The 24420-nt window shown below is 40.9% G+C and overlaps 1 protein-coding gene across 2 annotated transcripts in view; it reads right to left on the minus strand.

Moving 5' to 3' along the window:
• The window catches only part of CKAP2L (cytoskeleton associated protein 2 like), a 30989-nt gene extending 8375 nt beyond the window's left edge, over positions 1-22614 (minus strand). The window contains exons 1-6 of one of the 2 annotated variants that reach the window (XM_079941621.1): positions 22548-22614; positions 20598-20664; positions 19061-19112; positions 11263-12509; positions 7214-7421; positions 1913-2068 (exon numbers count right to left, since the gene is read on the minus strand). In XM_079941621.1, coding sequence (XP_079797747.1) covers positions 1913-2068; positions 7214-7421; positions 11263-12509; positions 19061-19112; positions 20598-20664; positions 22548-22578 — 1761 coding nt within the window. In that variant the 5' untranslated portion in view covers positions 22579-22614. Of the gene's footprint in view, positions 1-1912; positions 2069-7213; positions 7422-11262; positions 12510-19060; positions 19113-20597; positions 20665-22547 lie in introns of those variants that run through there. The other variant, XM_079941622.1, reaches the window with a different exon arrangement.
• Between the last annotated feature and the right edge of the window lie 1806 nt (positions 22615-24420).

Genomic DNA, 24420 nt, shown 5'->3' on the forward strand with positions numbered 1-24420 from the left:
ACTGGATGAGGCTTCTTCAGAGAATATAACCAGTCTTAGAAGGAAGACCTGAAGACACTGATATGGAGGGTTCTTCAGTCAACTGACTCAGCCAAATCACCCTATGGTAAAGCCTCATCTGTGTCCAGAGTTTTTAACAAGCTTTTTAAAATCCACCTCTTATACTGAAACAGCCCAGTTTCACTGGCATCTGAGTAAAGCATTTAATGAACAATAGAGAACAACCCCCTACCCACCAAAAAAAAAAAATGGTGAGAGAAGAAAAGTATTGGAGAAGAATCAGGCAATGCAGGAAGAAACGGGAATCTGAGGGTTTTGGTGAAAGGAGATCCCAGAATGACAGGCAATAAAGACAGGGGTAAAGAACAACCTGTTGAGCCTGGAACAGATTAAGAAGGGTCTGGGAGAAAAGTCTCTGAGAAAAAGAAATCAACAGAATATCGAATGTTTTGAAAGTATGGAGAAATTTAGATAATTATAGAAGAGTATGGGAATTAATTATATAATAAATACTCAGAAAATTAAGCAAAGGGAAAACAAGAAAATAATTTCAGGAAAATTATGAAAACATACTTGAAAGGCAAAGTAATCACAGTGTATACCACATGGCTCAATGCAAATTTCTCACATAGTCAATAACAATGTGAACACTGAATAGTGACCAGAATGTCCATATGACTCTCATGGAAATATGGAGGACAGTAAAAGTCTGCAGGGGTGATAGGGGTGTCTATGTGTGTGTGTTGGGGATCTGTGTGGGTGTGTGTGAGAAAGAAGGTTAGATCCTCATCCTGTATAGTTGGATGTCTACAAATCATGTCTAAAGAGAGAAAAATCAAGAAATAGTAATATAAGCATGTTATCTGAAACTATCAAGGTAACAAAATACTCAGTTTGCTCTGGGAAGTGGGAAATGGGAGGGGAGGGAATCAGGCCTTATGGAACAGACCTTATCAAATTATTTATTTAAACTATGTCCATGGACAAGTCTGATTCTGAACAATCATGGAAAAGGTATGGTAGAATATATGATGACATGGAAAGTGATATTATAGGGAAGAGTTATGAAACTATTTAATGCAGTCTGTGTTAAAAAAATTATATATAGGGCTTCTCTGGTGGTGCAGTGGTTAAGAATCTGCCTGCCAATGCAGGGGACACGGGTTCGATCCCTGGCCCGGGAAGATCCGACATGCCACGGAGCAACTAAGCCCGTGCACCACAACTGCTGAGCCTGTGCTCTAGAGCCTGTGCTCTAGAGTCTGCGAGCCACAACTACTGAAGCCCGCGCGCCTAGAGCCCGTGCTCCGCAACAAGAGAAACCACTGCAATGAGAAGCCCATGCACCGCAACGAAGAGTAGCCCCTGCTCGCCGCAACTAGGGAAAAGCCCACGTGCAGCAACGAAGAGCCAACACAGCCAAAAATAAAGAAAAATTTATTAAAAAAAATTATATATAGACATTGGTTTTACTAGGTTTTAGGATTAAAAGTTATTTCATAAAATAGCCCTGAATTATTGATTTATGGACATTGATGTGTTGGGTTTAATATATTTTTAGGTTCTTTAGGTGAGGTATGACTTTCTTAGTATTGGCTATTGACGTTACATTATAATTTTCTATGCTATTACTTTTCACAAGTGCTTATTTCTACAGTGAGTGTACAGTGAGACATATTCGCTTGACAAGAAAGTGATTCTATTGGTTTACATGTAACACTATATTCTACAAAATAAATATTTTAATTAAAATGTTCATAAAGGACATATCGTACTTCATATTTTGCATATAACTTAATGAAGTGAATTAGAAGCTTCAACATTACATTACATAGCCGCCATTTTGCAAACAGCAGAGAAGTCGTATTAAAGAGAAGTTTTAAGAAGTCACCCACTCAAGGTAGATACTTACTCTGGCCCCATTTCTAATGGCCTCTTCATATAGCCCAATGACATCAAAGGTGCCTTTACTTGCCAACAACTTGGCTTTGCAGATCCAGAACTGAGCAAACTTTTCAGCCTCAGGAATACTGGACAAAATGGCGCCTATTTCATTAGAATGTACACCCTGGAGAAGAGAGAAATACCCAGAGGTAATTATTACTGTCTTGCTGTTATTCTCTCCTAATATTTATCATAGAAGGTATGCAGAAATCAGTCTGGTCAATATTTTTTTGAATTAAAAAAAATTGAATTTTATTGAAGTAGTTTATATAAAATGCACCCGTTTAAATAGCATGTTTTGATGAATTTTGACACTGATCATTACATTTTAAATTAAGAGACCAAATAGAAAAATATTTATCATAGTTGAAAGTAAGAAATATGTTCTCCATTTTTATGCAAAACCAAAACCAAACCAAACCCAACCCTGGAGTAATCAGCCATTCATGTATTTCTTACACATTCATAATAATGTGAACACTGAATGGTGACCAGAATTTCTGCTTGACCCTAACAGAAGAATGAAGGATGGCAAAGGTATGCAAGGGTCATGGGTGTATATGTGTGTGTGCTGGGGATCCACACAGGTGTATATAAAGATAAAGAGGGTTAAATCCCACAAAAAGGAACTTTATTTTTTTTTATTTATTTATTTTTTTAAAAAGGAACTTTAAAATGGCTTCACTGGTTTGGTTCCCTTCTGCCTTGTACCAAGAGCAGCGCAGTGACCTGGACCAGGAGGACTATGAAGAGCCACATGCCCAGAAACCCAGGCACTGGCACACTCAGCCAGGCAGCACCTCCTACTTCTCCTGAGATGGGAAAGACACAAGGGTAAGCTCACAGTCAAGAATCACTAATGTTTGAGGAAACCAACACTACATGAAAGAGGCATAAAACTCAAGAACCAGAAGAATGAACATTGGAGCAAACAGCTGAGGGAGCAAAGAGAAATACATTTTAAGAGTACTGTAGTCAGGACAGGAATAAAGACGCAGAAGTAGAGAATGGACTTGGGGACACGGGGAGGGGGAGGGTAAGCTGGGACAAAGTGAGAGAGTGGCATGGACTTATATACACTACCAAGTGTAAAATAGATAGCTAGTGGGAAGCAGCTGCATAGCACAGGGAGATAAGCTCAGTGCTTTGTGACTACCTAAGGGTGAGGGTGGGATAGGGAGGGTGGGAGGGAGACGCAAGAGCGAGGAGATACGGGGATATATGTATATGTATAGCTGATTCACTTTGCTATAAGGCAGAAACTAACACACCACTGTAAAGCAATTATACTCCAATAAAGATGTTAAAAAAACAAACAAACCTGTAGTCAATATCTTCAGAGTGATAAGAGAATATTGCCATCATAAAACTAGAACTAATGCTGTGAAAAAGAACCAATAGAAAGGCAGAACAGTGGCATGGACCCTGCTGAAGAATAAATCAGTGCGCTGAAAATTTGGCTGTGGAATTCTTCCAGAACCCAGTGCAACAGAACAAAGAAATGAAGAGTATAAAAGAAAAGTTAAGAGTTCTGGAGGATACATCTATTACTCAAGAATTCCAATATCCATGCAATAGAATTTCTAGAAGAAAAAGTAGAGAAAGAACAAAGCAGAACATACACTCAAAGCAGTTGTAGAAGAAAATTCCCAAGGACTGAACAAAGAAACAAGTGTTCAGACCGCAAGGTCCTCAGAGAGCTAAGCAAGATGGATGAAAAAAGACCCGTACTTAGAAAACCAAGGAGGGAATTCCCTGGTGGTCCAGTGGTTAGGACTCCATGCTTCCACTGCAGGGGGCGTGGGTTCGATCCCTGGTCGGGGAACTAAGGGCCTGCAAGCTGCATGGTATGGCCAGTTACAAAAAAAAAAAGGGATAAAAGGAAAATCTTAAATCCTTCCAGAAGGGAAAAAAAGGATTACCTATAAGGAATGAGAATTAGATTGACATGAGACTTTAATAAATCAACAATTTCAGATGTAAGAAAGAAAATGAAAGAGTAACTTCAAATTTTCCAGGGAAGATCATGTGAATTTAGAAATTTCCCCCAGCCAAACTATGAATCCAGCAGGAGGGTGAAATAATGACATTTTTACAAGCATAACAAACTCAGAAAGTTTACCATTCGAAAACATAAAGTTACTAGTGAACAAACTTTAGAATTCAAGTGGAAGACTTGAAACAAAAGTAACCATGAGAAGAATATATAACTTGCATACCATGTTTGAACTCACACTTACCACTTTCTTTTGTGATTTCAATTTATATGCTTTCGTTATGAAATAAAGAAAACTGGATAAAGAGATGAGGGAAAATAAACCAAAAAATAATTCATTGATGTGTTGAATGAATTGAATTACAAAATAATAATATTATAGGGAAGAGTTATTTATTATTCAATAAATTGAATTACAAAATAAAACGGCAGAGATAAAGTTAAACATATGCGTAATTATTACAACAGATGTATATGGGTTAAATGCACTTTTTTAAAAGCAGGGAGTTCCAGATTTGGTTAGAGAAATTAAAGTTGTATGTATTCATGAGACATACCTTTAAAAATAAAGGAATAGAAAAAAATTTACTAGACAAATTGTAAGAACAACAAAGCAGGTGTGGCAAGATTAATATCAGACAAAAGAAAAATCAAAGCAAGTCATGAATCTTTAGTACCTAACAACGTAACTTTGAAAAGTAGAAAGTAAATGTTGACAGAAATACAAAATGAAATTATCAATCACAAATCACAGTGCCAGTGCCAGACTCTGGCATATTTCTTTCAGAGAGCAATGGATACCCATGTAGAATTTTCTGTTCAACAGAGAATACGTATCCTTTTCAAACACTTTTGGAACATTCACCAAGACTGATCAGACATTAAGACCAGAAAGAAAATTTCAACATTCACCAACCACAATGCAGTATAATTAAAAACTGACACCCAGAAAAAACAAAAAAAGAACCCCCCAAAACCCAACACCAACAAAACCAACTACATATCTGGGAGTTAAAAGATACTCTTCTAAGATAACTTTTGGATTAAAGAAGAACTCAAAATGGAAATCTCAAACTAGAAACGAAAATGAGAACATGTCAGTTATTAGGCTATGATCTCTTAGCTCCAAACCCACCTTTTATCCTCTGCTTTGTTGTGCAGAATTCTGTAAATGTGCTGGAATTCTATAAATCACTTTCTGCTTTGACAGCAGTTCTCTGATGGGCTCGGCCAGTATGGGGCACTAGAGGGAGGTTGCAGGGCTGGAGAAGAGAGGGGACTGCCTCTTTCCCATTTGCTTTCATCACCCCAGCAATGGTCCTTCACTGTGGCAGCAGCAGTTGGTTCCAGCCTCTACCTTTTTACCCTGGCATTCACAGACTCTGCCTCACTGTGCTCCTTCAGAGGCAAAAGCACCAACCGGCTAGCTAGCATCGTTTTCTCAAGGTCTGAATCCCAGCCCTGCAGGGCCCCTCCTCCAGCTCCGGTGGCACCAGCGTTGCTAGTAGTATGCCCTCCTTAGAGCTGGAGTCCCACTTCCACCAGGGTTTGTCTCTCCTAGCTGCTAGGTTCTGATATCCCCAACCTCTCTTTGTTCCCCTTTCTTCCTGGAAGGGTCTGCTTCAAGGACACTCACCTAAGACACTGTGAAACCAACCTTCATATTCCATTCTTTCTATTGAGATACCTTGTGTTTCTGTTTTTCTGACTTGACTCTGATACAAAACATTACCTAGTCAAACATGAAGGATATGACCAAAGCTAAATTCAGAGGCAAATTGACAGCACTAAAAAATATTTTTAATAAAATAAGAAAGACTGACATAAATGCTCTAAGCTTTCAACTAAAAAAGCTAGAAAAGAAAAATAAACATAAAAATAGATGCAGACACTGATGCAAGAGAAAAAAATAAAACCCAAAAGATGGCCTTTTAAAAAGATGAATAGAGAAATCTTTAGCAAGTCTGATTTAAATAAAAGGCACAGAATTACTAAAATTGGTTCAAGAAATACAAAACCTAAATAGACCAATGACCATGGAAAAAATTGAAAAAACAGAAAATTATCCCCCAAAGTCCAGATGATTTTAGAGGTAAGTTCTTACCAAACCTTCAAAGAACAAAATAATTCTAATGAATCTCAATTGCAAATAAAGTATTTTCAGGGTACAGGAAAAAAGGAAAATACCCAACTCATTTGACAAAGCCAGCATAATACTGATACTAGGAAAACACAAGAAAAGACAACCAAAGAACACACATAAAAATCTGAAATAACTGCAGCTCACAAAACCATATACTTCATTTCTCTACATACCTATACTGTTAAGCAAATGCATAAAAACTGTCTGGAAGGATAATGGGCAGTAGTGGTCACCTCCAGGGAGAAGCCTGGGGTGCGTACCTTGTGTGTGTGCGTGCACCTGCGCAAGTGCTGGGAGTAATTTACCTGTATTATCTGAAATGCTTTTAATAATAAAAATGTATTCAGGTATTTTTTTAATGCAATGAAAACAAGAGAAAGAACAAACAAAGAACTGAAGTTTAATTCCACAAAAGAGTAGTTAATGTTTAACTGAATCTAATGAAAAAAACTGCCCAGAGTAGACCTAATTTGAAGGTTTCCTTTTTTTTGCTGATATACAATACTACCAGTCAAACGACAGAACTGAGTTTGCTTCAGGCAAGGACCTTAGTATAGAAGTCTATCCAGTTATTTTTTATTAATATATTTTTCCTTCAAGGAATATCCTAAGGATCATACCCTTTGCTTACCATTTACTTTATCCTTATCTGCAAAATCCAAGATACAATTTGGATGCCATTCATAGCTACCTAGAGACCTTAGGATAATCTAATTCTACATGAGGCCTTGCCTTTTGACTTCAGCTTCGTATCTAAATGTCAGATGTTTACTCTTTGGACCTCAGTACATGAAGAAGGCAGAGTTCCTTTTGAATCCCTCTGGAGCCAGGCTACTTGGGTTAATTTCCCAACTTCTCTGTGCCTCAGCTTCATTTGTAAAGTGAATATCATAATAGTCATTATGTAATTGTATGAAATAATATAAGTAAAGTGCTTAGAACAGTACCTGGCATACAAGAGTCATTATTTAAGTACAGGTTTTTTATTATTACTATCCTTCCTCTCTATTAAAAGGAGGAGCTAAATTTCTGCTTAGACAGAGGTTATCTCCCCTACACTATATTTAACAAAAATGTTTAAAAAACTCTAAGATTCAGCAAAGCTCTGGGAGCTTATTGTCCTCACTCACCCCTTCAATGAGCTGCAGACATTCTGTCAGAGTGTTGTTAATTTTACTGGATAGTTCAAGTTGTGCTTTCTTTTCTTCCTCTTCTTTTTCCATACTCTTCCAGAATGAAATATTCATTTCCTCTATTATTTTTCTTTTTGTTTTAAGTTCCATAGGAGGCCGTTTATAGATCCTCCCCTTAGATTTCTGCCATTCTTCCAACTGTTTCCTGTTATACAATTAAAAAGGGGGATGGTTTTAGGGGTCTTTTTTGGTACACGGTTAAGCTTCTAAAGTATGACATGCATAGATTATCACTGAACACCTTCAACTAGAAAGTCAGGAGAATGTTTTAAAAATAATTTACCAATTGGTATTGGAAGCACTGGTTGCCCCCACCCTTCAGAAGGCAGATGCCAGACGGATTAGTTGGATTACAACAGGCGGTTAGCATCTCAATCTTCAAACTCCTTAATTTCCTGTTTATTTTTCAATATTTTTCTGTGACAATTTTTACCTGTATGCTACTCCTGACAAATTGCTGTCCTAAGACATCCCTCCATCTCTGAGATCGTTAACTCAGCACTCCATTTCTCTTATCATGAGCTTTGTATCTGCCACTCAGCCAGACTCCCCAAACCTGTATTCTGCCCTCAGTAGGGTCGTGGCCACTCAGTGCCCCACTTTGCCCAGTTCCTTAGCCCTCTCCTACCACACATGACCCCCTCTTCCCCAATGAGATCAATAATTTCAGGGCTCTTTTCTTAAGTAGCTAGTCTCTGATGGTGCCACGTCCTAATCCTCGCTCTCCCCACACTGTTCACTCTCCACTCCTGCTCCTAGGCAGTCCACAGACTACTGTTGAAGGAGTCACCAAGACATGTAGGCCCAAGCATCTGAATGTAGGCTCTTCAGTTTCTTTAAATTACAACTACATGTTTATGACTCACAAACGTACATTTCAGCCCAGATCACTCTCTAGGGTCCCAAGCTTTGTAAACTCCAGTGCCTAACTGATAACTTTTATCTGATGTCTGGCAGGCATTTAAAATTTAATATTGTTCAAAACGAAGCTCTCGATTTTCATCTCCAAATCTTTTCCCAAACAGCCTTCCCTACATTGGTAAACAGTGCCCCAATCTACCCAGTTGCTAGGGCCTAAAACGAGGAGTTGTCTTGAGTAGTCCTTTCTTTTCCCCACGTCCAATACATCGTCATATAATCAGTATTGATTCTATCTCCACTACCACCATTCTTGTCCAGATCACTGTCACCTTCTGCCTGAAATGCTGCAGCAGCCTCCTAATTCATCTCCTTCCTTCCACTCTAACCCTTCTCAAATTCATCCTGTGCACAGTAGCTAGTGATCTTTATAAAGTAAACCAGTCATGGCCAGGTACTTTCCATGGCTCTTGGAATAAAATTCAAAATGTTCTCTGTGGCCGAAGGTGAAGTGCAGGTTGGTTCCTGCCTACAACCTCATGTTACACCACTCTCCCCCTCACTCACTGCCTTCCAGGAGCTCTGGCATTTTTTCCGTTACTTAACCCAAGCTCATTCCTCCCTCAGGGTCTTGTATTGTCTGTCTTCAGTCCTCTGCTCAAATGATAACTCCTTGAAGAGGTAATTTTCTGTAATTATGCTGTCTTAATCAACATGTTGATTTTCTATCTTTTCCACTAGAATCCAAGGTCTATGAAGACAGAAACCTTGGATGTCCCAGTGCCTAGCATAGTGTTTAGAACACGTGTTTAATTACAGTAAAATTCACCTTTTTTGGTACACAGTTCTGTGAGTTTTGACAAATGCATGAAATCATGTGACTGTGACTACAATCAAGATATAACACCCTCAAAAATGCCCCTGTGTTCCTCAGTGGTCAGCCTTGCCACCCATGCCAGCTCCCAGCAGTCACTGATCGCTTTGCTGTCCTTATAGCTTTGCTTTTTCCAGAAAATCAGTAACTATCAAAAAAAAAATTTTATTTATTTATTTTTGGCTGCATTGAGTCTTCGCTGCTGCACACAGGCTTTCTCTAGTTGCATCGAGCGGGGGCTACTCTTCGTTGCGGTGCGCCATGCTTCTCACTGCAGTGGCTTCTCTTGTTGCAGAGCAGGGGCTCTAGGCGTGCGGGCTTCAGTAGTCATGGCACGTGCGCTCAGTAGTTGTGGCTCATGGGCTCTAGAGTGCAGGCTCAGTAGTTGTGGCGCACGGGCTTAGCGGCTCCGTGGCATGTGGGATCTTCCCAGACCAGGACTTGAACCCGTGTCCCCTGCACTGGCAGGCGGATTCTTAACCATTGCACCACCAGGGAAGCCCCCGAGAAAACCAGTAACTATTAACTCTCTTGTTTCTCCCTTGATTTCTCAGCACAGTCCACACAGTGCTTATATCAGCCCTAACTGCTTCCCCTTTACCTTCACCGGCTTCATGACAGAAGCTGAGTCATCTGGCATGTGTTTCCCCTATGTTCCCAGCATTCTTCTTATCTCCTTAGCCTTGCTTCTAATCATAAATGAAGAGGGAACTTGCTTTTTCTAAAGCTAACATATTCCTAGGAGCTGGCTTTATTATTCTAGTACTTTCCATATATACACCAGAAAAAATGTTCCATAATAGTAGACTATGACTGTATGCTGATCACTGTATCTCCCAGTGTAGGTGCTAAAGGAACACTCGAGGAATGAGAGAGTGATCTATCCTTCTCCACAGACTCCTCCTATTTTTTGTCATCAAACTTGGCCCAGCTGTAATCTGTCTTAGGATCCATCGTCTGTTATCTGGTCTACATTGCAAAGCTCCAGGGTAGGGACCCTGACCTCCTCATTCACCAGCTCAAGGCCTTTTCATTCAGTTTTCTTTTTGCTCAGAAGACTCATCCTTCTTCCTGTCACTGTCCTTTTTTTTTGTGGTACGCGGGCCTCTCTCACTGTTGTGGCCTTTCCCACTGCAGAGCACAGGCTCCGGACGTGCAGGCTCAGCGGCCATGGCTCACAGGCCCAGCCGCTCTGTGGCATGTGGGATCTTCCCGGTCCGGGGCATGAACCCGTGTCCCCTGCATCGGCAGGCGGACTCTCAACCACTGCGCCACCAGGGAAGCCCTCTGTCACTGTCCTTTTCCCAGTCCAGATGTCACTGTTCAAAGTACCTCCCCTGACCTTTCTATCTAAAGTCATCCCAGCCTCCCTCTCTCAATCGCATCACCCTGAATTAAGTTATTTTCTGTCTCTTCAGGAGGGCAGAGAGCTTGTCAGTGGTGTTCAGGGCTGTATTCAGAGAATAAATCCTGCCCTCACTTCACTCTGCTATACCTTTTAGCTACCATCTAATTTTACATGTTCCTTTTGCCCTTGCCAGGAATCTCCTTATTTTCTACTCCAATCCAGTGTACAGAGGTGCTTCTCCTGGGAGGTTCACCACATCATCAGAATATGTCTGGTCCTGTTCAGAAAGTGTATGAAATCCTTTGGCTCAGTTTCAAGCATCACACATGTTAATGTTAACTCCCAGCAGCCTGAGATTCTGACTTCTAACATCTGAACTCTGTATGTGAACTGATTACTTCTCTCTGCCTTAGCGTACTTTCCAAAACTTGGCCTGTTCAGACTCATAGAAGTTTCCTGCTCCTTCTTCTCTGATAACTTTTCGGATTTCACATTAGTTGGCTTGACAAGGGGCTACCATGTCCGCACTTCCTAGCGGTGTAAGTTCACTACTCTGGCTCCTCCTACCCTGCCTCTTCTGTTGCTGTTCAGTCCCTGCAGGGCACTTCTTGCATGAATGGTCTACCTCTGCAACCTCTACTTCTTATCCAACTATTCTGTTTCAATTTCTTTTTTAAAAAATAAATTATTTCAAGCATACAGAAAATTACAGAGAACAATTTGAACACATGTATGTACCACCCAGCTCTATCAAGTCTTCATATTTGCTTTGTCTGTTTTTCAGAGTTACAGCTAAAAATTACTCAGGAGCCATTATTTATGACCCATCTCCTGACTTTAGCACTCCTGATGGTCAATTTGCCTAGTCATCTTACTTTGCAAAATTTTGGAATTAAAATAAAGTACCTTCGATCCTCTGCTGTGGTCTTCTTACTTGGATTAGTTTGGGTCCCATTTGGGAGTCCTCTTCCATTTACGGTTGTGCCACCAGCTTGAGTTCTGGGAGCTGTCTTGTTTAGAAAACAGTTCTGGGGAAGAGCCCTTTTCAACTTGGAGTCCAAAGTCCGTGCTTTTTGTTGACAGCTGTTGTTGCATTTATTCCCTTTGGCTCCATTTGCTCTTATGCTAGGGGTGCTTGGAATGACTGAGTTAAAGCTGCCAACTGTCAAATTAGGCCTTTGGCTTATGGCTTTTGATTTTTGCAGTACATATGATGTCCGACGTCTACAACAAGCTTGCGTGGGTTTATGATCTTGCTTTGTGTTTGGATGTCTGTTGTTACATCCTCTTTGAAGCACTTTGGGGTATGTGCTGGGTTTGCTATGTTTTACTTTCTGTTCAGTAACAGTGCGTGACTGTAACTTAGTTTCATTTGGTCTTTCATACTTACCCCTATTAACCTTTATATTCTTTATGTCCTTAACCACTGTTTTCTTTGATGCCTGAGTCCTGTTAAGTGTCTGGACAAAGTGAGAGGAAACTGTTTTTGGGGGTTTTCCCCCTGGTCTTGCAAGATCTGTTCCTCTAGAGAGTTGCTGAGCCTTCTCTGGTGGAATCCTGATCTGTGTGTCTTCGAGGAATTGTTTGTTGGCTCTGTCTTTCAGAACAGCACTGTGCACTGACCTTTTGCCCAAGACTTCTTTAGTAGGAGCCACACTGCTCTTGGTTTGATTAGTTTTCGGCTTACTGACGGTGCCTAATTCGGGATGTGGCTTCCTCCCAGAGTCTGGTAAGATCTGGGGCGAGCTCTCCTTGTTCGTCTCTTTTAGACAGCTGCCCAAGGATTCATCTCCGACATGGGTGTTGTCCACAGAGTCTGTACATTTAGCAGTTCCTTGTTGTGTTACCTGCTGCTTTTTAGTTTTCAATTCCTGTATATTAAGTGACCCCGTGGTTTCTCTTGACAGTTCTCTAGTAGTGGATGATCCAAATTCATGGTGGTGTTGACTACTTCCGGAAGGCTTACGGTTTGGGTTAGAAGAAACACATTCTGAAGTGAGCCTTTTTCTGCCCAGAAGTTTTGGTGGCTCCAACTTTGGCCTCTGGGACCCTGTGATACTGGCAGGTCTGGACTGATGTTTAATGCTGATGGGTCTTGTAGCTTTGACAGGCAAAGCAACATGGTTGGTAACATCCTTTTTAGGTCTAATAGTCTAAAAAGACAGAGAAAGATATAAAAAAAGTTAACTCATAACAACAGTCCACTGTTTTTAAAATAAAAAAACTAGTTATTTTGTTTATAATTTCATTTAAGAGAATTGAACCCTGAGAAAATAAAAGACTCACTAATAGATGATTTTTATAACTGGAGCTCCTATTAGAAATACATTAGAATCTTTTAGCTTGATAGAATTCAGCAGAGATGCAGTGAACACATAAAAATTGCTGTTTAAAAAAATAAATTTGGCTCCATCAAACAGGTACTTGCTGAATGCCCATTATATCCAAGTGAAGTGTCATTCTAGGGACTCTGGAAAGATACATACATAATAGACTTATGTTAGGGTACCTCCCAAGTTCCTCCTAGTACTTTGCATTGCTACACTAATTTTCTTAAAACAACACTGCCTTTGTAAAGGTCAGAGTGTCACTCAAGAAACTTTGTCTCATCCTGGAGATCAGTGGTATGGATATGCTGGGAGTCCTGAGATACTCTGGAACAGTTCTGAATAAGTACCTAACATCTCAGCAGAAAGTCAGTCATATTTGTGAAGTCAGGAAAGGGTTTTAAGGTTAGATTGTACATTATTAACAAGTAAATATTTCAGTCATGTGATTTAATTTTGGATAAGAAAGGTAGGACTAGGTTGCAGAGAACTTTTAAAACTAGGGAGGGGTGTTTAGAATTAATATGGTAAATAACAGGGACAGGCCACTGTGGATTCTGCAGCGTCTGCATTGAACGCAGTTACTCAGAAAGGAGAATTTGGCAGAGATTTGTAGACTATCCAGGGAAAGATATGGCAGTGCTAGAGTTACTGTCCTCTATTTTTGGTTTGATAATATGATGAATAATTACTATGTAAGCTTTGTGAACGTGTAAAGGACGTCTGTAACTAGAACCACTTGTCCTTAAGGGCGAAGAGATGGCCACCCTAGGATGGCCTGGGCATGTGCACTGTTGCTCATGGGTACTCTAGGGGAGCGCAGGGGGCGGGAGGCAGAGAGACAGACGGTGTGCTCACGCGGCCACAGCTGGGTTACTCCTTGAGCCCCAACATTTACATCAACCTCGGCTCTCCCCATTATTGCTCATTACTGCTTACTGAAGAGGCAGGGATGTTGGTATAAACTTTCCAATTATGTGCTATTCCTTACTCGTTCTTTTTTGTATATTAAAAAAAAATCGGCATATAATTTGTACCCCATTCACCATTTTAAAGCATACAATTCAGTGGGTTTTAGTATATTCAAAAGACTGTACAACCATCGCCACTAATTCCAGAACATTTTCATCACTGCAGAAAGAAATCCCACATTTGTTAGAAGTCACTCCCCATTTCCTCCTCCCCACGGATCTGGACAACCAGTAATCTATTTTCTGTCTCTATAAATTTGCCTATTCTGGACATTTCATATAAATGGAATCATATAATATGCGGCCTTTCGAATCTGGCTTCTTCCACTTAGCATAATGTTTTTGAGATTCACCCGTGTTGTGGCATGTATCAGCACTTCATTGCTCTATTTTTTAAATAATAAACTTTAGGGCTTCCCTGGTGGCGCAGTGGTTGAGAGTCCGCCTGCCGATGCAGGGGACACGGGTTCGTGCCCCGGTCTGGGAGGATCCCACGTGCTGTGGAGCGGCTGGGCCCGTGAGCCATGGCCGCTGAGCCTGCGCATCCGGAGCCTGTGCTCTGCAACGGGAGAGGCCACAACAGTGAGAGGCCTGCGTACCTAAAAAAAAACAAACAAAAAAACCCCAAAAAACAAAAAATCCAAAAAAACCAAAAAAACCCACTTCATTTGTAGAGCAGTTTTAGATCAAAGCAAAATTGAGTGGAAGTACAGAGACTTCCCCTATATTCCTCGCCCCCACACAGGCACGTCACTTCTTTTTATGGCTGAATAAATATTCCATTTTATGGCTATGTCACATTTTGGTTATCTATTCAATTGATGGACATCTGGGTCATTTCCACCTTCTGGCTATTATGAATAATGTTGCTATGAATATTTGCTATAAGTTTTGTGTTTGTGTGTGTGTGTGTATCTCTGTTTTCAACTCTCTTGGGTATATATCTAGGAGTGGAATTGCTGGGTCATACGGTAGCTCTATGATTAACTTCTGAGGAACTGTCAAACTATTTTCCAAAGGTACTGCACCATTTTACATTCCCACCAGTAATGCATAGGGGTTCTAATTTCTCCACATCCTCCCCAACACATATTATCTGTCTTTTTGATTATAACCATCCTAGTGGGTGTGAAGTGGTATCTCACTGTGATTTTTATTTGCATTTCCCTAATGTTGAGCATCTTTTCATGTCCTTATTTCCCATTTGTATACTTTCTTTGGAGAAATTTCTATTCAGATCCTTTGTCCATTTAGAAATTGGGCTGTCTTTTTATTGTTGAGTTGTAAGAGTGCTTTATTTATCCTGGGTCCTAGATCTTTATCATATATAAGATTTGCAAATATTTTCTCTCTTGTACAGTTTTTATATCTTTATTTTAGATCAGCCTGGCCTTGCTAACTTACTGTAAGTGGTAGAACTGGTCATGCAGTTAGTTTCAAGTACTTCATTGAGAGAAAAACTAGGCTTAGAAGAGTCATTAGGCTAGCAGAATAGCCTGCAATCAATAGGCAAATACACACCATTCGAGCTGGAAGGGATTTTGGAGATCATTAAATTGAGCCCCTTCATCTGAGAGGGAACGTGAGCTGCCCAAGGTCAGGCAGGGTGTTAAGAGGCAGGGTTGGGGATAGAACTTCAGTCTCTGACTCCTGGCCTCAGACAACTCACGTCAAATAGATCTGATTAAAAAAAAAAACAAAGAATGTACAAGAAGGAACAAGTGACACAAATTGAATTTGGTCACTTCATTCTGTACATATGAAGCCAGAGAAGGGAGAAAACTCACAAAGGATATGACTAGGGTTTAAATCAGGAGAGATTCACTGCATCTGTACTAGGCACTGTGCTAGACTGCAAGGGGATACGAAGATGACAAGATGACACATGCCCCTGAGGAGTGCTACCAGAAAATTATGATACGAAGACATGAGGGCTGTAATAGGGCTGGGAGGGATTATAAAGCTCATCTGATTGGTGGTTTTCAAGCATTTTTGTTCATATACTCCCAACATAATTTTGACAAACTCTGTGCCCTCCTATACTTTTAAAAGTTAATAGCTAACATTTTTCATCATTAGTTTAAATAGCTGCAAATATGTAGTTTCAGGCACACTGTCAATACTGACATTTCAAGATGAAATGAAATTTGATACCCACTATAATCCATTTAAAAACTATAGAAACACACTCTTCTTTAACAACTGAAAAGATAATACCTTTCTTTTTTCTCCTGGTCTGTTCTCATTCCAGTTCACCACAAAATTTTTATACTAGATATTTGTGCTTGGAAGTTTATAATCCATTACCCTATCATACTTCTCAACAAATATATGTCTATAAGTTTACCTTAATCTGTATTTACCATAACTATAAGTAATTCAGCAAAAGAAGATAAATGTTACCAATTTTGATCAATAATTATTAAGTATAAAGAGTAAAATACTTTTTCATAAAGAAATGGAAATATCTCTTAGTGAGTTGGCTGGAGGTTTCCCCCCACAATTAGTTCATGTATTCACTGGAAGACATTATATTATTTATTGCTAGAATGAGACAGAGGTCTTCATCAGTTTTATTCCTTTGGCTTTTTAAATAAAAACTCAGAAAATTTGTGCATATTATCAAGTAGATGGGAATAGAAGATGTTTTGTTACAGCAATTACAGTCAATTCTTTGAACTCATCCAGAGGCATATGCTAAAAGTCATGCAGTGATCTCTCAGCAAAAAATTATTTTTAATGTTCTTCCACATGACAATGTTGAATGCAAAGAACTGGAAGCTGCTTGAACTGCAAAAGGCTTTCTGAACATCACCACCATTATTTCAAATTGTCCCTTGATTTTGTACTTTGGAGGTACATATTTCCATCCCTGGGCAAAACAAGCAGAGAAAGAACTGAAAAGTGGAAGAAGGATGACAAGGGAGTGTCAAGGGAGGTGGGAAAGGAGAAACTGAAGCACATTCGACGACAAATCAATTTTGGGCAAAAGCACATACGGAAGTTGAAGATGTGGAAATTGGTTCTGTTAAAATGTGTACCTGCTGGAGATGCTTTATGCACCTCCAGAGGAACATATATCCCAATATGCAGACACTTCTAAATGTACTTCAATCTGCATTAACTCAATCCTTTCAAACAACTCTATGAGAAACCTCCTATTGTTCCCATCTCACAGATGAAGTTAAATAACTTGCCCAAGGTCCCTGAGCTAGAAAACAAAGGAGTCAAGATTTGGACCAAGGCAATTTCTTAACTATTATACATTACTGTTTCTCAATAAATCCAAGAGGATGGCTCCAAGGAATCTTTTCAAATATGTTAAAACTCCTAATAGGAACAGAAAATGAAAAACTTCTTTTGTGTGTTCCTTTGTGTGCCAGAATGAAACCTGAAACAGTTATGGTGAGGCTGTTAATTTCAAAAAGTGAGGCATGGTAACAGTACACTAAGAGTATGCCAGAAAAGCTTTGTTCAGGTCCTTATTGGCTGTATAAATGTGGCCAATCTCCTTGAGCCTCAGTCCTCTCATTTGTAAAATGGGAATAATAATATCTATAATCTGGGGAAGGTGCTATAAAGTCCTGGCTTTTGCAAGATAGTTTTGATTTATGCCTGTTGGCCCAACATATTAATAGCACTTCCTTTTACTCTCAAAAGGTCTCTGGACATTAAATCATATGACCACCCTGCTTATAGCGTTGTTTTGAATATTAATTGAGATATTGTATGTAAGGTGTCTCATCCAGTATCTGCATAATAACAAGTACTCAAATGTTAACTCTTACGGTTATATATAAAAAATGTTTTATAAATTGTGAAGCCTTATACAATTGTAATGATGAGTTATTTGCCTAGTACGTTGAGTTTCTCCCAAGTCCCATAATTGCCTTCCCCACTTCATTTTTATCTTCACTACTGTGATATCTACCGTAAAGGGTAGGTATCACCTCATTTAAGAGATGATTTACTGAAATCAGTATTGTCAGCTTCGAGCGAACCTTCTGGGAGCTCTTAATGAGGGCCCCTTCCAACAGAGTTTTTAAGCCTTGCATGCTATACCAGTTAAATCTTCCTAAAGCAGAAGTCTAACCCAGGGGCTTCCCTGGTGGCGCAGTGGTGAAGAATTCACCTGCCAATGCAGGGGACACGGGTTCATTCCCTGGTCCGGGAAGATCCCACATGCCGCAGAGCAACTAAGTCCATGCGCCACAACTACTGAGCCTGTGCTCTAGAGCCCATGAGCTACAACTACTGAGCCCACATGACACAACTACTGAAGCCTGCGCGCCTAGAGCCCGTGCTCTGCAACAAGAGAAGCTACCTCAATGAGAAGTCCACGCGCTACAACGAAGAGTAACCCCCATTCTCCGCAACTAGAGAAAGCCTGCGCAGCAATGAAGGCCCAACACAGCCAAAAGTAAATAAATAAAAAATAAAGATAAAAAAAGAGTCTAGCCCAGTAATTCTCAACTGTTCACATCATCATGCACCACTTTTGCTTTCTATGCATTTCCTATCCTCCACAGTGTCTAATGATGTCACGTGTACACATAACATATATAATCTATATATGATAGATACATGCCTATGCATATAGGTATATATGTATACGTGTGTGTGTCTGTGTACATTTAATGAACGAATCATTAAAACTTATGAAAATTGGCACCAGTGTCACACTTTGGGCAACATTATTTCAATTACACTTGAACTTAGATAAAACTATGGTTTTAAAAATTAAAGTTGGGATTTTTATTGATTATTTTATTGCAGATGAACAATTTGTGCCATTTTCAGGAGGATAATTTCTCCCATTTTAAAACCTTAAGTATGTTAGGATCTTTTTATCATTCCTTCCAGTCTAGCTGAACCGAACTGATTGGGAAGCACAGGTTTGCTAAGTACCTTGGAAGATCCAACACAGATGTTCTCTTTTAATGACTACTGAGCTATTTAACTTCATGGCAGCATACCAAAGTAGTTAAGACCATGGGCTCTCAGCCTATCAACCTATTAAGAGATTAATAACTATGTGACCTTGGGAACTTAACCCTTCTGTGACTCAGTTCCCTCATCTGTAAAATGGGCTACTAATAGTCCTACCTCATAAGGTTGTAAGGACTCAAGGAGTTAATGCAAGTCAGAAAAGATCCAGACACATAGTAAGTATTCAATAAACGTTAAGAGGACAAAAGTGCACTTAAAGATTTTTTTTGGCTAATAAACTGAACTATAGTATGTTGTACTTTTCAAAAAATGATACTATTGCTTACTAAACCAAACTGTTCTTATATTTATGTAAATACCTTTGAAAAACATGTTCTTTAGGTTGTTAACATGTTTGTTATTTTTATTGCTAATCATCCAAAACGGATATTTTTTAAAAGACTAATTTCTACTTACAGATTTAGAAGGTGGTGGATTCGGGCAATTATTCTTGGCTTTTAGATAAGGCCTATAAAAGATGAAAGATGATTAATTCTTTGTACAGAAGAATCAGCAAGGCTTGGGAAGTACAGTGCTTAACAGTACAGTGATTAAAAATTTTTATGGTTAGAATTTTAAAGCATTAGAATTTCCATATATGGTAAAAAAAAATTCAAAAATTATGATTGATAGAAAGTCTCCTTATCATCCCTTCCTCAGTCCTATTATTCTACTCCTCAGCGACCACAACCACTGTTGCCCGTTTTTTTCTGTGATCCTTTCATAGATGTCCTATGCATAAACATAACATTCTAACAGTATTAATAAAATATGTGTTTTCTTCATATCTGCATAGCCTTACTCAGTGGAACATCATTCCGGGAACACTGCAATGTGCCAGGCACTAGAGATTCAATGCCAAATAAGATAATTAAATGCTCCTTTAAAAAGCTTGTTTTCTATGACTGTGAATCTGTTTCTGTTTTGTAAATAAATTCATTTATATTAAATCAACTATAAGTAAGAAAAAAACTTGCTTGTTTTTTAAGTATCTTCACATAGTGAATTTTCAGGTGGGGAAAGTGATATAAATAAAAAATACTGAGGCACATATGAAATCTAGCTAGTGAGAGATAAAATGCAAAAAAAAGAGAAAAACAGAGAATTTAGACTCAGTCTTCACAGATCATAAACTGACAAGACTAACAGGGACTTTGATCACGACTTGACGCTTGTTTCTCCCATCTTGGATGTATGTAAGTCCTGGGAAGGCAGGGAGCGCATACCTTCAGAAGCAAGAGTGACTGATACATTATAGGTATTAAATAAATATATGTTGACTACATGAATTAGGTTTATTTAATCAAGGAAATAGAGTCGAGTAAAAACCCAAAGTAAAAAGAAACTAAAACAAAGGGTGAAAGCTAACTTTGTAAAAATTGGTTTTCAAATAAAAATTTAGCAACATGTTGGGTAGAAAAACATATCAATGCTAAGGCAAGTGAGATAACACCATTTAGATGACAAGATGTTGACAAAAGATCAAAGTGAAGCAGTCCTATTCCGTTTACCTCAAGAGTAAGTGCTAAGAGGGAGACCAAAGAGCACTGTCAGGCTGGAGGATGTGGGTGTGCAGCTTATGGAGGATGGACTGAACCGGCTCTCCTGCTTTAGAGAGAGGCACCAGAACCAGGGTCACTCAACTCCTCGGCCAAACATTGCCTTCACAAGAATCGCTCTCCCAGGAAACGCAGCAGGGACAGGAAAAGCTTGCAGCACTGCAGGTGATATTGTAGACCCTCCTCTCCCGCCTCTGGAGACTGTCACAGTAGTAATGCTTAAATCTTTGCCAACATCTTTGTCATGGCTTGCCTGGAAATGCCCTTTTTGAATAATCATAGGATCCCAAGGCAAGTCTGAGTAGACTGCAAACAAAAGGGCTATGTTTTGAAAAGGCTTTAAGTTGCTATTAGCAACCAGGGCAAACGTGCATAACCGCGGGAGACAAACTCACTTGGCGTTTTGGCACTTCAGTTTTCCCTTGGCTGCTAGGTACTCCTGGAGCTTTCTCTGCCGCTCTTCTGCAAAACAGGCGAGCAAACAAACGCGTGAGATTCTAACCAGTTCATTTATATTCTAAAAGATGACACCTCTCTGTAATGATTCTGGCTTTGGACCATAAAGCTATAAAGTCCCTAGCCCTACAAATGGGCCTCCAGGTTAACACTAACATCAACAATATCATTTATATGCCACGTACAAAGGTCGTCACACACACTTCCTTTCATCTGCACTACAATCCTATGAAGTATTTTACAGTCCGAAATTTAAAGAGGATAAATGATATGCCCAAAGTTACCCAGATAACATGTGGCTAAGCCAGGATTTGAAACCAGGTTTATCCAAACCCAAAGCCCTTGCTCGCAGCCACTGTTCTCAGCTCCAACACATCAAGCTTTGCTTGAAGAGATTCTGTTACTGGCCCATCTAAGCTGGCAAGCCCGGGCCTTGTTTTATTAATCCCTTCTAACAGGGATGATGACTTTTGACCCCAAACCTTTACACGGTTTCCTTTGGTACTAAGGACAAAATAGGCCAGGTTAGGGGGTTCATGGCAAACATCTATCCACATGGTGACTTTCTAAGCAAGGCATCTGTGAGGGAATGAAAAGTCAGTATTTCCATCTTCAAGAAGTTTCAATCTAGTAGTGGAGATAAAATAAACACAATAATAATTACAATATAAGGCAAAATCTAAATGCCATAAAATAGGGTCAAAGAAAGAACTATGGGAGTCCAGAGGCAGAGACTCAGTGAGGGGACTGGGTGGTTGGAAAAGGCTAAAATTCAGTAATGGTTAAAAAAAAAAAAAAAAAAGCTATAGGGGTGCAAAACAACTCAACCTCATTTAAACTGAGTTGCCCTGTGTTTTTTGGGGTTTTTTTGTTTTTCGTTTTTGGAGTATAATTGCCTTACAATGTTGTGTTAGCTTCTGCCGCAGAGCCAAGTGAATCAGCCATTCGCATACACACATCCCCTCCCTCTTGGGCAGCCCCCCCCATCCCACCCAACTAGGCCATCACAGAGCAGGAGCTATCTATTTTCCACGTGGTAGTGTATTTATGCCCTGTATTTTGATATCTGGCTCTGATGCATCCCTAGGAGACAGCTGTGTCAAGAGGACTGTTGGAGACTGAGAGACGGGGCTGGAATCCCAGCTCTGTGACTTCTAGCAAGTTACCAAACCTTGCTGCTGCTGAGCCTTTAAAATGCGGCAGAAATGCCCATCTTGAAAGGCTGCTGTGTAAAGTGCCTAAACAGTCAACATGCATTATTACCGAAACCAACAAAACACTATACGCATTTTGGAGCAGGTGGCAGGCACCTGAGCAGGAGTATGCTGAAAGTCAGCAAAGGGCTCCAGGCACATCTAAGAGGTCGGGGAGCCCTTCAGCCTCCGCGCACGTTTAACCCATCAGCTTCCACCAGGGCGCGCAGGCTTGCGAGGAGATGAGCTCCGCGTCGGGGTGAGACCCTCCTTGACAGCTGTCACTACTCGGGCGGCCGGCGCTGCCCCGAGGGCCACACCCGGGCTCCGCCTGGAGCCAAATATGGGCCGCAGGAGCGCCTAGCTTCCTACTGACTGTGCCACCCCGGGCAAGGGGCCTCAGGTTCTTTACCCAAACGAGGTGACAATGACAGCTTCTTGCAGAGCTGCTGCGGGAGTCACTGGGAAGATGCCTGGGAGGCACATGGCCCCGCGCACACCCTCCCCGACCCCCGGCCCCGACTTCTCACCGGGGCCTAGGGCCTGGGCTCGGGTCAGCGCCCCCTAGACCGGAAACGCCGACGGAGGGGCAGAGGCAGGCAGGCGAGCGGACCAGCCACTTCCGCCTAAAGGACTCACTCGGGGGCCTCCCTTCGTCCCCGGCCGTAAGACACAGCGGCTCGAAGTCATACTCACCCGCGGCGGCGGAGGGCCCCGGCTGCACCATGACTCCCCAGCTACAGTTCTTCTTCAAAAGGCCGCGCCTGCAGTCAAGGCCGGCGCGTCGGGCGTGCGCCCACTCTCATTGGCTCCCGTTGTTTTGAAACCCGCCAGTCGGAAGCAGGGGAGGGCGGGACAAAAGGAAATAGACGCGTTGTGGTTGGCTCTGCCAGTCAAATCACCCAGGGGGCCCTTTGATTGGAAGAACGTACAGTTGAACGGGCAGTTGGCACTGAGGGCGGCTGGTTAAGTGGGAGAAGCCCCCTTTTTAAGGATGCGGTTTCTGGGCCGTTGTGCTGTCACTTACGCTGAAGGCAGCGGGGATGGGCGATGGGGGAGCCCCCGGGCCCCATAGACAACGCCTCCCCAGCCCCCTTAGATGCTAAGGTTCACATAAAAATAAGATAAAACCAAAATGATGAATTTGGCGACTCCACATGAGTGTACATCTCCACTTGTTATGGGTCTCTGAAGCTAAAGGATCTTAGTTTTTAGTACTGCAGCGTGTCTCCTTTTATGTTTTTCAGTGTGCTAAGATATACAAAACAAAGTTTACCATTTAAGCCATTTTTAAGTGTACAGTTCAGTGTCATTATGTTCATTTACAATGCTGTACAATCATCACCACCGTAAAAAATCAAACATGTACCTCAAATAGAGTAGGGAGATCAGAAGGGGGAGTTCTCATATTCTGCGACCACAGGGAGCCCAGTCATAAGAAGAAAGACTCCTGCTTCCTGGCAAGGACTCGCCAATGAAAAGCCAGGGACTCTTTGTTTATTACAGCTCTCCCAACTTCCGTTTCCCCCTCTGTAAAAGCCTTTTCCTTCCCTCGACTTCAGTGTGGCTCGTCATGGTTGCAGATCCCAAATTGCAATTCTCTGCTGACCCTGAATAAACCCATCACTGCTGGGAAACTATCTGGCAGTCTATTTCAGGTCAACACCATCATCTGTCTCCTGAGCTTTCGCATCCACCTAAACAGAAACTCTATACCCATTAAACACTAACTCCCTGTTGCCTTCTCCCCCCAGGCCCTGGCAACCACCATTCTACTTTCTGTCTGTGATTTTGACTACTCTGGGAACCTCATTTAAGAGGAATCATACAGTATTTGCCTTTTTGTGACTGACTCACTTCACTTAGCATTAAGTCCTCAAGGTTCATCCATGTTGTAGCGTATGACAGAATTTCCTTCCTTTCTAAGGCTGAATAATATTCCATTGCATGTATATACTACATTTTGTTCATGCATTCATCTGTCACGGACACTTGGGTTACTTCTACCTTTTGGCTATGGTGAATAATGTTGCTTTGAACATGAGTGTACAATTATCTGTTTGAGCCTCTGCTTTCAATTCTTTGGGTATATAACTTGAAGTGGTATTACTGGATTATGCAGTAACTCTATTTTGAATCTTTTGAGGAACCGCCATACTGTTTTCGGGATGGCCCCTTTTTGATGTATATTTTTGATTAGACCTTATCAGCTGGGTGTATGCCTAACCAAGGAAGGGACAATGGGGGCAGGTCCAGACCTCCTGAGTCCCTAGACACACCTCATTCCTTTTATTTCTGTCCTAAAACTTTTCTTTCAAAAATTTCCCCAGTTTGGCTAGTCCACAGTTTCATGAAGAGGTTTGGGAAATGCTTTTGGCACTCTATGTGTTAGGGTTCCACTTCCCTAGGTGCCAGAGAGGTGGTGGATAGAGAGGTGGAGCTGTGTGTGGGCCCATTTTTGCCAGGTTTGCTTCACCACTTGGGTGCTCAGCTGGGCATGAAGCCATTGGGGCAGCTCTCCTCTTTGTTTCCAAACAGGGTGTTCAGGAGGGAGCCATGCTGGGGTTTC

The sequence above is a fragment of the Stenella coeruleoalba genome (assembly GCF_951394435.1).
Source record: "Stenella coeruleoalba genome assembly, chromosome: 13".
In the NCBI taxonomy this organism is placed as follows: Eukaryota; Metazoa; Chordata; class Mammalia; order Artiodactyla; family Delphinidae; genus Stenella; species Stenella coeruleoalba.